The sequence below is a fragment of the Henckelia pumila genome, chromosome 2, assembly GCF_033568475.1.
Source record: "Henckelia pumila isolate YLH828 chromosome 2, ASM3356847v2, whole genome shotgun sequence".
Classification (NCBI taxonomy): domain Eukaryota; kingdom Viridiplantae; phylum Streptophyta; class Magnoliopsida; order Lamiales; family Gesneriaceae; genus Henckelia; species Henckelia pumila.
In genome coordinates, this window is record NC_133121.1 from 147,713,997 (window position 1) to 147,730,473 (window position 16,477).

The following is a 16,477-nucleotide window of genomic DNA, read 5'->3' on the forward strand; positions in this document are numbered from 1 at the left end:
TTATGCGTGAAGAGGCAGTGAGCAGAAAACTGAGAAGGAAGAAGAACCGCATCTGCGGCTTAATTCACGCATCTGCGTGATTGTACAGAGAATTCAGAAACATAGGAAGCGCTTCTGCGCTTGTTTTAATGCATCTGCGGAAATTCTGGATTTGGAAGAAAAAGGCATATGCGTTTATTTTATGAGCATCCAACAATACCAAATAACAACACCATCAACATTAATCGTCAACGATAACAAGCATATCAATATGTTGTGCACAATACAAACACAAGAACCATCTAGGCAAAACAAAACCATAAATAAATAGAAGTCCACAAAGTTCGGACTAAAATGTCTAAGAACTGAAACCATTAAACTAAAACTAAACCACAAATCCACCACTGGAACGTGTATGCTTCCTAGCAGGCAAATCCACGATCAATTGCCCTTCCTCTCTCCTTTTTCTGCTGCAGAAATGTAAAAAAATAAATTAGTTATCAATACTTCGTAGTAATCATATATAATAAGAAAAGGATGTCAACAAGTAAATCATTGTAGGTACACTCAATATTGAGATACTATTTCAATTAACAATATAAACCTATTCTATGGCTTCTTTGCAACTACGTCTGTTGTGCCCTGGCTTATGACAACGACCACACTTTGACACACGTGTTTCAACTTGAGACGGAATCCTCTTAGTCCTTCTACGGCCTGGTTGACTTCGTATATCCGGAGCATTGATTACAGATCCTTCATCATTGTTGGTCTCGTACATGTCAAATGTCGGTATGGGATTGATCATTCCTTTATATGCTTGACGATACATTTCAATATGAAAATACCGATCACAAAAAGCATATAGCGACATTGACTTTGATTTAATAGCTGCACAAGCATGCTTGCATGGAAGCATATTAATCTGCCAAGATTTTTATGAACAAGTCCATTCATTCAAATCAACCGCAAATGATTTATCACCATCAACTACCTCAAATTTCCAACCACATGATTTGTTAATACTCAAGTTTCTGGATTCAATATATGTGGTAGCTAGAGTCTTCTCCTTCTTCGGGCTTAATTCCTGAACCATGACTGATGTTGTTTCCCGTCGTCTGTGCATCATGTTCATGATTTGCACACGTACATGATCCACCATAGAAACAATTGGAAGATGACGAGCTGGTTTAACCCAGTTGTTCCAACATTCGGCAATGTTATTATTTTTTACACCCCATCGCCTACCAGGAAACAAAGCATTTGCCCAACTTTGTGGATCAGAACTTGTGATAAAAGTACTAGCACGAGGCATGGATTCCAAAATATTATTAATGTGGCGTGTAAATTCTTGTTGTGAAGGGGCATATGCAGCTTTTTTGAACACAGATGACCAATGTTTTTTGTTGTGTAGCGGATAACTTCGCAAGACCTTCAATGACAAAAAAGTTAAGACATTTATATGACCGTCAATAAATAATACTATTTGAAGATTTCAAACAAAAAGTTAAATTACTTACTAACCTGCTTCACAAAATTATCCACCAAGTGCCTCAAACAATACGCATGGTGACTTCCCGGAAATAATAGCTTAATAGTCTTGATAATACCGGGATGTCTATCTGAGAAAAAAGTGAACTTTTCAAACACCATGATATGTTGCAAAACAAGGACACCTCTCAAATGAAAACAAAATCATTCCCAATTCGAATCATTCTCAGCATCCACTACAGCGTATGCTAATGTAAAAAGATCATCATTGGCATCTTTTGCCACTGCAAGTAGGATACTACCTTTATATTTGTTTTTAATATGAGTTCCATCGAGAAATATCATTGGTCTACAACCAGTAGCAAAACCAACTGCACATGCATTAAAACAAATGAATAACCGTTTGAAATTATTGGTTACTACATCAATCTCACAATCTGCCACACTACCAGGATTTGTTTCTCTAACTGCACGACAATACCATCTCAATTTGTCATAACACCCCTTATCTGTGCCATGGAGATCATGCATAGCTAATTCCTTGCCCTTCCAAGCCTTGTGATACTCTAAATCTACTCCAAAATCTCTGTGTACATCTTTCACCATTGCACAGGGACGGTAAGATGGCTCTCCCCTCAATTTATTCTTCATCAAATCTGCGACCCAAGCTGAATCAGCTCTTGGATGTCCTCTATCAGATAAATTGTCCTCTCCACAAGTGTGTTGTAAATTGCATTTTCTGATCCCAAATAGGTTGTCTGCCTTATGTCTGGATGCATAAACTCGCCACTTGCAACTATGTTCAGTACAAACAACAATAATCTTATCTCGATCATTTTTGGCATACAAAAATGAGCGTCTTATAGCAACAGAATATTTTTTCATATAAATTCTAAATTCTGAAGCATCTTTGAATGTTTGGCCCACCCCACGTATGCAATGAAACCAAGAATCAAGGGAATTTTGTACGGGAGCCTCTTCAAGCTCATTATCACTTCTGGATTGTTGTGTCATCTTCGTAGTCCCTTATGAATTTCACAACCATAACTTTAGAATTACTTTTAGGATGAATCAACATTAAAAATCACCAAAAAACTATAACGAAGTACAAATACAAAATCACGCTTTCAAACTCTATCTTTACATAAAGATAACAAATAATTATTGAAGTAAACAGTATAGACCGTGCAAAAAAAAAAGGAACGAGTGAATTATACCTCTCAGTATTTAAACCTCCTGTAGTCTGATCTTTTTTCTCAGCCCTCAATTCAATCATAGTTAGCCTCATACACATGTGAAGATGTATCATATTACGGACATCATCATTGTTGTTCAAGGTAACGTACATCTTGTACTGTGGAGCTATGTATTGTAGTGACATAGATTGAGGATTAATTTGTTCATATTTGCTTGACAAACTCTGAAATAAATCATCCAAACTAGATCCACTCATAATTGATATCACAAATAATTTCTCATTACATTTGCAGCAACCCAAAAAAGCAAGGTTGGAAGAAGACCCTACTCCAGATTCCATTCTACAAAAATAAAAGTAGTTTTCAATCAATAAAAGTTCTCGCATACGATATCAAAATTCGAGAAATATAATTCGAGAAATATAATTCCAACCAACAATTAAAACATCAACACCAAGAAGAAACAAAGCAAAATCCAATATCAAGAAAAAACCGTTCTAGATAGAACAACAAAACATTAGTATCAACAAATAGTCACATATGAAAATCAACTCCGGAACACACGTAAAATCAATGGCAAATCGAACAAAACCTGCATTATAAAACCAATAATAAATTGAACAAAAACCTGCAAAAATTAAACAAAAAGTAAAGGAAAATCAAACAAAAACCTACAACCAAAAAAATTGAACAAAAACCTGCTCTGGAGTCACATACAAGGCCGTCGGCGATATATAAATATGCCTGAGATTTGTTTCTCTAGCATGATTCCCGATTCCATGAACCGAATCTAGGTGAGAATTTTTTAGGGAATCTAAATATTTTGGTTCGAGAAAATTATTCAACGCAATACTCGAATACGTAGGAATAATTTTTGAAACTAAGAACATAACAATTTCCTTCCCAACTTTAAGGGACATAAATTGAACGGGGAAACTAAACTAAGAAAAGGAGGAAAGATTTTTCATAACCAAATAAAAGATCCCAGATTTGCCGATCGGCCTCAGCCTCAGCCTCTGATTATTATCAGAGAGCTATTCCAATACTTCAAAGAAAAATGGAATGAGCTTTCGGGAAAAAAAAAAAACAGATCAAGAAAGAACACCTGCTTTGCTTTCGTTCTTCTCTGGAAAATCGGCTTCAGGGTTAGTTCAATTGCTTGAATTCTTTCGTTCCCGATTCCAAATCTTCATTGTGTGGCCATGGATTGTGCGTTCTGTAGTCTTGGAGGAGGTTTCAATCCGAAATGGGTGAGGAAGAGATAAGATAAAAATAAAAAGAAAATATAATTTTAAGGGCAAATAAGTAAAAAACGTGAATTAGGGAGTTTAAGATAAGTTTGGTTTGCATCAGGTACTGCAGATAAAATTTTTATGAGCTAGGGACTGATTTTAAAATTTTGTTTTGGATTGGGGATTTTTGCCCAATTCACCCTTTTTGTAACATTGTCGTGGATATATAGTTTTTATTGGTATAACCAATTTATAATTATAATATAATTAAAAAAAACGATTGAAATTGGATATACGTGGCAACTAATTATTAATGTAACAGAATAAGGGTGATATACCGTTTTGTACTATAGCGAAAACTACATATCTTATATTGTATCGTAATTTTAAAAAAAATTTATACCGATATCGTATTGAAACTTTCGGCATACCGATATACTTTCGGCATTTTGATATCAGTAGTACATATAACTAGCATATATTGATTATGCCGAAAAAATTTCACAGTATACCGAGATTTCGTTACGGTATCGGTATATCTCGTTTTATACCGAAAAAAAAACGTTATATTTTTTAAAAAATTAAATTTATTAATACAAAATAATATATATTTTTTATATATTATTTCAAAATTCCAGTATATAGCGAAATTTTTAAATTTCATACCGTTATTGTACCGTATCGAAATCTTTGATATACCGAAAATTCGATATTATTCCAGTAAAAAAAATGTTATGAAGGATTTTCTGTTCACGTACACGTGTACTCAATCATGTATCATGTTCAACAACGATATAATACTTAGGTAATTGGCAAGATAGTGTTTGGTACACAATATATAAGGTCAATCTGAGTTGATAAATCGCCCACAGGGGCATAGGCGAGTTGGTAAGGTCTGAGGTGACGTGGAAAGAAATTCTACAGCGTTGCGGGTTCGATCCTCGTGTTGAGCATATTTCTTACTGAAATATTGTGGGGGTATGCTCTGGGGATTGGGTCATGTGCTCCCTCCATCAGGTCTCTGCCGCTCGTGCACATCCCTCAATTTACCCTTCGCATGAGTCAATGGGCCTCTGACTCATGTGGAATGGGGTTCCCTTTGTTAGTAAGTTGTATTCTGAATTCTGAAAACTTCAATGTCGGAAGCAATCAACAGCAACGCAAATGATCAACACAGTCGAGGCGAGAGAAACTCTCTATCCGCAAGACGAAATTGCCCGTTCCAAGTGCTAAACGTTAGCGACAATCGTCTCTAAGTTACAACGACTTTCGATCGTGATATAGCAGCACTGCAAATATCACGAACTTCAACGAACGAAAATATGCTTTTACTTTTCTTTTGAGAAAGTGAGGGAGAGATTTTGAGAAATCTGAAATCTGAAATCTACGTTATCAGATGTTTCTGTATCTGTTTTCTGTGTTATAACCACCATATATATAGTCTTATACACGAAACAACACGTTTGAAGGCATAAGGATGCAACTCATGACAGAAAAATGCCAGAAACAGTCGTGACTGTTCATTATGCAGAAGGTGCGCTCGGGCGGTAATTTTCTACCGCTCGAGCGCCCAACTTTAAGCCAACACACTGCCTCGCCATTTTGGTACCGCGCTCGCGCGGTAATTTTTAACCGCGCGGGCGCACGTCGCTTTGAACTCACTGTCTTGGAATTGTTCCAATGTGGGACTACCATTTCTCCATTTCCTTCCAATTTATTTCACCAAAATTTTGAATTTTGTAATACTTTGGACAAGGCTTTTACAAACAATTTGGGTTAATCAATTCAAACCCTTTCAAGCCCATTTCAATTGTAATTCATTCAATAATACAATTTCCAACACCCTTCGGGGTCAACCCTTTTTTAAAAAAAATATGAGTTGATAAATCAACATGATCTCTTATTAGGATTATTCTAGTATGCACACTTCCCGTTAGAATTTTCTTAATCTTTATAAATTAATAATTTACTATCACATCATCGATGTCATGTTATACCCAACATTATCACTGTATTATAAACTTTTATACAATAATTACTCGCTTATTTTATCTACAGAAACAAACGGCTAAATATTTCTTTTAGTATTATAAGCCAGCCAGTCCTTCCAGGCTTCCACTTCCGAACCCAAAAAATATTCTAAAATTTTCAAGTAATTTTGGATTGCTGACCAGCTTGATTTATTGTAAAAATGATATATGATATGAAATTATGAAACGTGTCATGATCGAGATTTTTCTATGTTACATGAGTGAATTCATTCTCATATAATTAATGTGAGAAACTTTTTTTTTTTTTTTTGAAAAGTAATGTGAGAAAACTTAAATCACTAAATTTCAAGACAATGAATGATCCTCGTTAAAATATATGAGACTAGTGTAATCTAATGATTTTATTGTACACTTATGATCAATAGATTCGTGTTTTAAAAATATTTAAATACTTGAAAGTTCCAAATGTTATTTAATTAATGAGAAAAAGTTGCGACAAATCATTTACACATATAGGCAGTTTCCATGATATGTGGCTGTCATCATTCATCATTCAAAGGAATCATTTGAGAGGACCCATTTGAAATATATGTTGAAGGCTGTCTATATATTGGTTTAAAATGTGGAAAGTGCATTTTCAGTCCTTATATTTTTTATTCTTAAACTTTCATATAAACATGTTTAGTTCTTAAATATTGAAAATTACAACACAATTAGTTTTTTTCATTTATTTTATGGTTAAATATATTTTTGGTGACTAATTTATGGTATTTATTAAATTACAGGGACCTAAAATAATATTGAAAAATCATGAAAAAATAGACCATAAATAATAGCATACCTACAATATAAACATAATTATTATATATTTTTTATAATGTTATTATATGTAAATAAAATTTATTACGTTTTTTTATTTAAACAAAAAATATATACTTTAGTATATAGAGCTTTTGCATAAAAAAATAGTCGAATATGTTTTCAAAATTAAAATATCTTGTAAATATTTTAATAAGCGCATTTCTTAATGTGTTTTCTAATAATTTCTTAAAATAAAATTTATTCAATATCTTTGATAATAAATAATTGGATGTCAATTTAATTAATTTTATTTAATAGTAAGAGACGTACTAGATAAACTTTTAATGTTCTTAATATACCAAATATAAATATGTAATATATATAATTATGTTTGTAAATATAAAACATTAATAATAAATATTCACAAAGAATAAAAAATGCATATTGTATAAAAATTAATTGAAACTCTATTTTTAGTTTTAGTTTTAAAATACTTTTTTCAATTTGAACATAAAAATATAAAAATCATATGATATTAACTAAAAAATTCCGTTAATAAATTACAACTCATATCATATATAGAATTTTGTAAATTACACATATATATATGAATATTATAGAACATTCAATCGTTATTCTTTAATGTGTATTGAGTAAAATCCGATCTAATTTAATAATATGCAAATCGCTCTAACCGAATAAATTCTACCGAAAAACTTTGTGCGACAAGATGATCTATAAAAGAACAGTGTGCTAATTTTGTTAATTACGCACGTACCGACCAATAAAGTTGATGTGTGATCATTTACTCTCTCTTTAACTGTAGACCCAAAGAAATTTCAATCAATAATGATTATGGTATTATTATTATTATTTTTTTGAGAAGATGATTATGGTATTATTAAATTCTTAGGAATTGTGTTTTTTATTAAAAATTGAGGGGGGAAATACCAACCTGATAGCGAGTTCACGATTGGAGACATTATTTGTCGGCAATATTAATTTTTAGTCAAATAATTTAAAGAATATAATATTCTTTTCATCTTTCTTTTTAAAGGCCACTTGTACTCCAAACTTGTTTGTCACGTGATATTGTTAGAATTCGGAATTTACAAATAATTTTCTACTCATAGTTCAGAGTGCTCTGTGACATTCATTATAAATTATTACATTGAGACTTCAGACTTATGATTACAAGCAAATAATTTTTCTAATGGTTTTATATATTGTATTTTTTCACATTGTTTTGTTCATTATCCACTATATTCATATGTTGTTTGTAAACTCTAAAAATAAATAATTATATGAATTTTTTAAATAAATTTATTAACAAAAAAACTTATAATCACTTATTTATAGAGGTTGCAAACATTACCTTAATAATGTACAAATCTTTTAAAATAACTATTACTGTCATTTTATTGGAGGGATCAAAATGTCCATTATTTTATATTTTAATAAACTTATTATTTATTATTATTATCATCTTTCAACTTTAGTTTTTCAATTTATAAATCTAAAAAATATTAATTTATTTTTGAATGTAACATAAATTATTTATGCACGTGAAAATTCTCGTACGAAGATTACTAACTAGTACTACATGAAACTCCAATGCTTTTGTTAGAGAATACCATTGTTCCTTCCATTCATCTTTAAGAACTAATATTTCGAATGAGTTAATTACATATGCTTCTCTTGAGGACGTTTATCATAATGATAAAAAAGACTCAACTAACTTTGAAAATTAGTATACATCCTTTCAAATTTATATCAAGATTATATTTACACACGTTAAATTTAAAAATTATATATACCTGCCTAGTATTTTTTAAATACACTACAATTACCACCGTTTGCTAATTAATATAATAGAGTATAAAATTTGAAAAAAAAATTAATAAAATAGTACAAAAAATGAATATAAAAATAAAATTACAAAAAAATAAATAAATTTTAATTTTGGTTGTGAATGTTAAAACACAAAATATTATAGTTTACGCGATATACATTTAAAATTAAGATCGATAAAACCAAATCAAAATATTTGTATAAAAAATATAATAGTTTATACGACATATTTAAGTGAAAAGTGAAACAAATAATTTAAAATAAAATGAAACAGTAAACAAAAAATCAAATCATAAATATATTTTGGCTTAGTAAAAATTTTCATTTTGGTTTAATTTTATTTTTATATTCATTTTTTTAAATTTTTCACTTAAATTATTTTTTAAAACTTTCACGTTTTTTAATATTATAATGCACAAAAAGTGGCAACAGTAAGGTGTTTAAAAAACTTTAAGGAGTTGCATGTAATTTTTAAAGTTAATGAGTTTTAATGTAAGCTTGGTTTATACCGGACGAGAGGTATATGTTATTTCAAAGTTAATTGGATTTTTTGTATTTATGAAAAACTTGAAGGGAGGCATATATAATTAACACTATTTCAAATATAATAATAATAATAATAATAATAATAATAATAATAATAATAATAATAATAATAATAATAATAAGGTGCAATAATTATCTCTCAAGGTAAAGTAATCAAACGTGATATTTGAGATGTTGTGCGGTTTAAAAGATTTGAATTTCAACGTTATCACCAGCAATAATTTTTGGTTAAGCGACAATCATTCAATCCTACAATTGATATCAAAGTCAAAGTCACGGATTCGATTCTATTGATTGCAAAAAAATCCAATTATTGAGTTGGATTTTGTTGGTGTAATAATAATCTCTGTAGGTTATTGTCTTTTGTTAAAGCGGTGTAAGTCCTATAATAGTAATAATAATTATTATAAAAAGGTAGGCGGCAACTTGAATAATTTTGTATGTAATGTTTTCATCATAACCCACGAAACGAAACATGTGACCTACACTAGTTGCGCGGAAAAGACACATGAGCCCACTATAGAATATATTTCATCATTTAAATGGACTTTTTCTAAGAATTATAGTATTACACAATCAAAAGTTTTATTAAAATGCTAAAAGAAAAAGTAATATTAGATATATCCCATAGTCCAGGGGTAAAATGGTAATTACATATATTACCAAATAGTAATTTTTAATTGTCAAAGGGATAAAATGGTAATTATAAAATGAACGGGGATTATAGGCGCTACTAGCAAAAAAACCTACCGAAATTCATCTTTATTATCCTATAGTAATAGATAAGAAGGAGATAGTGGATTATTATGGTAGTATTTGAGAAAGCTTCTAAAAAATATTTTTCATTTTTTTTTTCACAAAATTTTTGACAATCAACAAAAAAAAAACCTATCGAATTCATCTTTATTATCCTATAGTAATAGATATGAAGAAGATAGTAGATTATTAAGGTAGTATTTGGAAGAGCTTTTAAGCAGTAATTCTCAATTTTTTCTTCACAAAATTGAGCTTCTAAAAAGTATTTCTCAACTTTTTCTTCACAATTTTTTTGAAATTTTGTGAAAAAAAAACTGAAAAGTGTTTCTTATGAGCTCTCCTAAACACTACCTAAATATTGTTTTACTAATTTTTTGGGGAGATTTTAGCTAAAAACTCACAACAGATTGTGCTTTTATTTATTACGATTTTTTACCGTAGAAATCCTCACCCACCATCTGACGGTGAAATAATGTCCTCTTAATTTTGTTAATATTTAAATTTCAATTATCTGTTCTATTATCTAAAAGATGAGTATGTTATTAGATGTGTATGTTATTAAACTATTTTTGAGGACATCAAATACTTTATTCCATAATTATATTTTTCTATCCACTATTCTACTAAAAACCTTCCACTAAGACAGTGTTTAAGAGTTTTTAGGAAGTATTTCTCAACTTTTTCTTAACAAAATTTTGAAATTTTTGTTAAGAAAATGCTGAGAAATGCTTCTTATAAGCTCTCTCAAACACTGCTTAACTCCATGATTTGCTTCAAAAAAATACTTCTCTTTTACACACGTAAAACGTATGCATTTTTCACTAATAATTATATATTAAAAATGGCCTATCTAAAAAGTTAATGACAAAGCACAAGTTTTTGTTTTTTGGAGAACATATGAAAAGTTTCGTATTTGGGCCTATATTCCCAATTGAAGAGGCCCAATTCAACTCAAAATTGTGCGGGCCGACACTTGCCCGATAATTCATTTCTTTTGGGCTGCGAACAACCGCCGTTGGACTTTGGGTCTACTGAGAATCCGAGTCAACCTTCTGGAAGCCACGTGGCAGAGCATGCTCCTTTTCCTTTCGACACCAAATGTCAGAACTCCATGGCCAAATGCTCCAAGAGTTATATAAATTCTCCTTTTCTCTCGTAACCATTTTTCTTCTCCCTATTAATATTAAATAGTTGATTCCCTATGCTCAAAAGATGGATCTTTTCTTCCTCCCGGCCACTTCAATTCATCTCTCACACTATACCCACCAATAATTCGCTGAAGAAATTCAATAATTCGGCGTTTCTTCCATTTTCTTGGCCATTATCTATCGTTTTCCGGAGACCCATTATAGTTTCCGGCGCCTTTGCGATGGCTGCGGATAAGTCTTCGGAAACGACGTCGTCGGAGACCCACAAGCACAGCAATCGCCTTGCTCTGGAGCACAGTCCTTACCTTCTTCAGCACGCGCATAATCCTGTGAGTATTCCTCGTAGCTCTGTGAACATTAAATCTTTTGGGTGTTGTGGGGTTATGGGGGTGTGATAAGGAGACCTCACTTAGTTCAGGGCACACGCAGCTTGAAGATCAAAATGATGTATTTGTGATTTCCATCGTTTAGCTGCTCTTTGCATGTAATGGCGTGTGAGAATTCAGACACATGAACTCAATATTTAATAATCAGGCATGAGATTTTTAATAATTTTTCTTTCAAGGGAATTGTCTCGCCCTATATTCAGCTCTTATTTTATGGGCGTTGGTGTTTTCTTGATTCTGTATTAGTTTCCCTGGTTTTTAAATAGGTTGATTGGTATCCATGGGGTGAAGAGGCATTTTCAGTTGCTCGTAGAAGAGATGTGCCTATCTTTTTGTCAAGTACGGCCTATTTCTCTTTTCTTTCAGTCTTTTGGTTCATTCGTTAGTCCTAGATTATCAAGTCTGGTCTCTTGAGCTTTTTAAGTTGTGCAAAATCATTCACTTAATATCCTCTTCTTTTGGGTTTTTACTACTTGGGTTTTCGTGCATTGATGGGATCATCTTTCATTTTGAAGTTGGATACAGCACATGTCATTGGTATGAGTTTTTATCAGTCTCGTCTGAAGTTTGTTTTTCTTTGTCTTGTCGTTTGGCTTCATATATGTGATATTTCGATCTGAGTTTTTCTGCGCAACTATTTTTGAATTGAGGTGCCATGTTATGGAGGATGAATCTTTTGAGAATGAAGAGGTGGCCAAATTGCTCAATGATTGGTTCGTCGGTATCAAGGTGTGGAACTCTGGACTTCTTCAAAATGTCCTTTCCTCCTTTTTTCCTAAAAAAATGGCGATCTTTAAACGTATTCTTGGCAGGTGGATCGAGAAGAAAGACCAGATGTAGATAAGGTAATACAGCATATTACATCAACTGTCAACTGTCAACTTATCCCAGACATTAGTTTTTCTCCCAATTACTCTTAATAGTTAATATCAGTATTTTACTTTGATTTCTTATCTTATTCAATTGTCAAAATTTCCGAGAAGTATCTGTCTTAAACGCGTTATTTTTTCACCTTTTACTTCTTCAGGTATACATGACATACGTGCAGGCGCTCTATGGTGGTGGTGGTTGGCCTTTAAGCGTTTTCCTTTCACCTGACCTAAAGCCTTTGATGGGTGGTACTTACTTTCCTCCAGATGATAAATATGGCAGACCTGGCTTTAAAACTGTGCTTAGGTATCAGTACATTCGTCCTCTCATTGTTTTTATCGGGATTGATATTATTTTTTTGAGTAGATTTCTTTTTGGTATGGACATATCTTGTTGGCCAGTATTTTAACTTCAGATATTGCATAAAAGTCAGAACAACTTTTATACGTCTCTCTTATTTAACAGGAAGGTGAAAGAAGCTTGGGACAGTAAGAAGGATGAGCTAGTCCAGAGCGGGACTTTCGCAATAGAACAACTTTCCGAGGCATTATCTGCTACCGCAAGGTCGGAAAAGCTGGCGGAAGGACTTCAAGAAAAGGCATTGCGAAAATGTGCTGAACAGGTATTTTTTTATGGAACATTTTTCTATTATTTCGGATGCTATTTGATATATTTATATGTTTTCAGGTTTTATTTTGTAATCTCATTTCTTATACTGAGTTATCTTAATTTCTCTGCTTGGTTTTTAACATTTTTCTTGTAAACTTTGCAAGCGCCTAACGTTCTTTTTCATTCGTCATAGCTTTCTGACAACTATGATGCAAAGTTTGGTGGCTTTGGATCAGCTCCTAAATTTCCTAGACCAGTTGAAATACAGTTGATGCTTTATCATTCAAAGAAGTTCCAGGAGAATGGGATATCGGGTGAAGCAAAGGGCAACTTACCTATGGTTTTCTCCACACTTCAGAGCATGGCAAGAGGTGGTATTCATGATCATGTTGGAGGTGGCTTTCACAGATACAGTGTTGATGAATGTTGGCATGGTTCGTTGTTCTCATAAATTCACTAAACTATGCGAGATTGTGAATTTCAGTAGTTTAGATCATTTGCTGAGGATGCTCGGTGATGAGGAGAGGCGTGGGAAGGGCAGCAGTTGAGGCCACCCCGTCTGATACGTTTCTATGATTTTCATATGAAATATGTAAATTATAACGTTTAGCTTCCTCTATCTAATTGTTTAGCATTTTAGTTCATTTTAGTTTAGGCCGTCCTTTTGTGAAATTCCTTGCTCCCCTATTGAAGATACTATTTATTTTTTTGCAGTACCACATTTTGAGAAGATGCTGTATGACCAAGGTCAGCTGGCTAATGTTTATCTGGATGTGTTTTCCATCACAAAAGATGTTGTCTATTCAAGTGTATCTCGGGATATTTTCGATTATCTAAGGAGAGAGATGATTGGCCCTGATGGTGAAATCTTTTCGGCGGAGGATGCTGATAGTGCAGAGTTTGAAGGTGCCTCCAAAAAAATGGAGGGTGCGTTCTACATTTGGGCCAGTAAAGAGGTACAGTATTTGGTAGTTTCTTGAGATGAACTACCAAGGGACACACTATTGCAGCCATTTTTCCATTGGTATTCGGATGATTGTTTGATGATGTGAAATTTGTCTACTTATCTTGATAGGTTGAAGACGTACTTGGAGAGCATGCACCTCTGTTTAAAGAGCACTACTACATTAAACAATCAGGTAACTGTGATCTCTCAAGGATGAGCGATCCTCACAATGAGTTCAAGAGTAAGAACGTGTTAATAGAGAGAACTAGCACCTCTGCAATGGCTTCAAAGTTTGGCATGTCTGTTGATGAGTATCTGAAGATCATAGGAATGTGTAGACAGAAGCTTTTTGATGTGAGATCGAAACGTCCGAGGCCACATTTGGATGATAAGGTACCACCTGATTTTCGGGACTTTGTTATTCAAATTATAATTTTATTTCCCTTCATCTCTATATGTTTCAACGTGATTTCTTTGTCCAGGTTATTGTTTCTTGGAATGGACTTGCAATTTCCTCATTTGCGAGAGCTTCTAAAATTCTGAAGGGTGAACGAGAAGGAACACAATACTACTTTCCAGTTGTGGGTACTGATGTAAGATGTCTTACAGATATAACCTGTAAATGGTTAACACCTATTATATTTTTTGTTGATCAATGATCAATCACTGTCCAGAGGAGCCAACCATGTTGCCCTTGTCCATGCATTAGCTTCTAAGGCTTTGTATAGTGGTGGTTCTTTTGTGTTTTCTGACTCTAGCCCATCGTATTTGTGCCCTTTTGTTCTTTGAGATCAGGATTATTATTTAATTTAATATTAATATAAGTATAAATATGTTAGCCATTTGATTCAGAAAATAAAATAACGATCATCATGTGTACCCACAGTTATTTTTCTTTCCTGTAAATGTTCTAAGGATTATTAAGGTTCATAGAAAGTATAAACCAACTTTTGAGATCATATCATGTTTTGTAATTGAACCTTTATCATCTGCTCAAGTGTTTATTTTTGTATAATTGGAAATTCTTTTCTCCTCGGTGAACCATAGCCGAAAGAATACCTGGAAGTTGCAGAAAAGGCAGCATCTTTTATCAGGAATCATCTTTACAATCAGCAAACTAGGAGGCTAAACCACTGCTTCAGGAATGGCCCCTCCAAAGCACCTGGATTTTTGGATGATTACGCCTTCTTGATTTCTGGTCTTCTCGATCTGTACGAATTTGGTGGTTCAATACTTTGGTTAACCTGGGCAATCGAACTACAACATATCCAGGTAATGAGTCATTTTCCTATTTCTCAGTCTTGGTTCTTATACATATCACATGATGGCATACTTTTTCAGGATGAACTGTTTCTTGACAAAGATGGCGGAGGTTACTTCAACACTCAAGGTGACGATCCTTCAGTTCTCCTCCGTGTGAAGGAAGACCATGATGGTGCAGAACCCTCGGGTAACTCTGTTTCGGCAATCAATTTAGTAAGATTGGCTTCTTTGGTTTCTACCAATTCCGACCGTTACAGGCACAACGCAGAACATCTTCTGGTATGCTCTTGATATGCTAAATACTGCTATTCTGCACTAAATTAATCCTTATAAGCTCTGAAGGGTCGTGTCAATGTTACTGTTGGTAATAAAGTATTTTAAACCTTATAGCAATATAAAGGTAGAATTAAATCTCGTATCATACATAATAGTTGCTCCCCAATATAATCAATGTACAACGAGGACTTCTGCACGTGTCTTGTCTCCTGGAGTCGCCTTTTTTAATTCCTTTTACCTCTCAATTCGTGTTCTTACAGGCAGTCTTCGAGAAAAGGTTGAAAGAATCAGCAATGGCTGTGCCTCTGATGTGCTGCGCTGCAGATATGGTTGTTGTACCTTCAAGGAAGCAAGTTGTCCTATCTGGGAACAAGTCTTCTCCGGAATTTGACAGCATGTTAGCCGCTGCTCATGCATCCTATGATCCTAACAAAACAGTAAGCACCTCTCCACAAGCACTACTCGATTCGCCTTCTCACCATTTACATTGTTAGATCTTTTCATGGTTTTTGTCTTTTGGTATTGATGACAGGTGATTCACATAGACCCTTCCAATGCCGAAGAAATTGGATTCTGGGAGGACAAGAACCAGAAGATCGCCGTGATGGCTAAAAGCAACTTTGCTTCCGGCAAGGTCGTGGCTATGGTGTGCCAAAATTTCACGTGCAGTCCTCCGGTGCACGATCCCGCGTCTCTAGAATCTCTGCTCTTGAAGAGATCCCATGTCTAAGCCCGAATATGTTAGCGTACGAGGATACTAGGAATGGATGTAAGATATTAGGTATCAATGTAATGTGATATCACACTGAGAGGAAGAATGTTGGTTTTGGAGCTTTTACTTGAGAGTAAAGGTTTAAAAAAAATTAATTTTACCATATTATATTTACATAAATCCCTCATAAAAGAAACTAAAATCTGATGTTTAAATGTACCTTTTATTTCTTCGAAGATAATAAATAAATAAATTGTCCATTCGAAAACTTCTCATATTCTCTTTATATTCCCTCATTATCTTAATCACATTATTTTAGAATGAAATATAATTTATAATTAAGTTCAAATTTATAAAAATAATTTAAAATTCTAAATAATATATTTATTCATGGGCAAATTATTTTAAAATCCTCAAACCCAAA

General features: G+C 33.1%; 1 protein-coding gene and 1 long non-coding RNA gene across 2 annotated transcripts; one reads left to right on the forward strand and one right to left on the reverse strand.

The window, feature by feature from the left end:
• Positions 1 to 315: 315 nt before the first annotated feature.
• LOC140877129 (uncharacterized) lies at positions 316 to 4,033 on the reverse strand. The gene is made up of 3 exons (XR_012149246.1): positions 3,772 to 4,033; positions 2,688 to 3,008; positions 316 to 446 (listed from the first exon to the last, which is right to left on the reverse strand). It is a non-coding gene; the product is annotated as an uncharacterized lncRNA (long non-coding RNA).
• Positions 4,034 to 10,982: 6,949 nt separating this feature from the next.
• On the forward strand, positions 10,983 to 16,179 carry LOC140881075 (uncharacterized). The gene is made up of 15 exons (XM_073286083.1): positions 10,983 to 11,320; positions 11,644 to 11,716; positions 11,893 to 11,914; positions 12,028 to 12,106; positions 12,190 to 12,222; positions 12,405 to 12,553; positions 12,713 to 12,869; positions 13,050 to 13,290; positions 13,571 to 13,812; positions 13,932 to 14,195; positions 14,285 to 14,395; positions 14,850 to 15,074; positions 15,144 to 15,344; positions 15,602 to 15,778; positions 15,874 to 16,179. Exons 1-15 carry the CDS (start codon positions 11,045 to 11,047, stop codon positions 16,069 to 16,071), a joined length of 2,448 nt encoding a protein of 815 aa, XP_073142184.1. The 5' UTR covers positions 10,983 to 11,044; the 3' UTR covers positions 16,072 to 16,179.
• The last annotated feature ends 298 nt before the right edge of the window (positions 16,180 to 16,477 follow it).

Bases quoted from the DNA above. Each gene is read 5' to 3' on its own strand.
- LOC140881075 (XM_073286083.1), top strand. From the start codon at position 11,045: ATGCTCAAAAGATGGATCTTTTCTTCCTCCCGGCCACTTCAATTCATC. The intron at 12,554-12,712 runs GTATCAGTACAT...CTTATTTAACAG, and splicing joins GGCTTTAAAACTGTGCTTAG to GAAGGTGAAAGAAGCTTGGG. The intron at 14,396-14,849 runs GTAAGATGTCTT...GGTGAACCATAG, and splicing joins TTCCAGTTGTGGGTACTGAT to CCGAAAGAATACCTGGAAGT.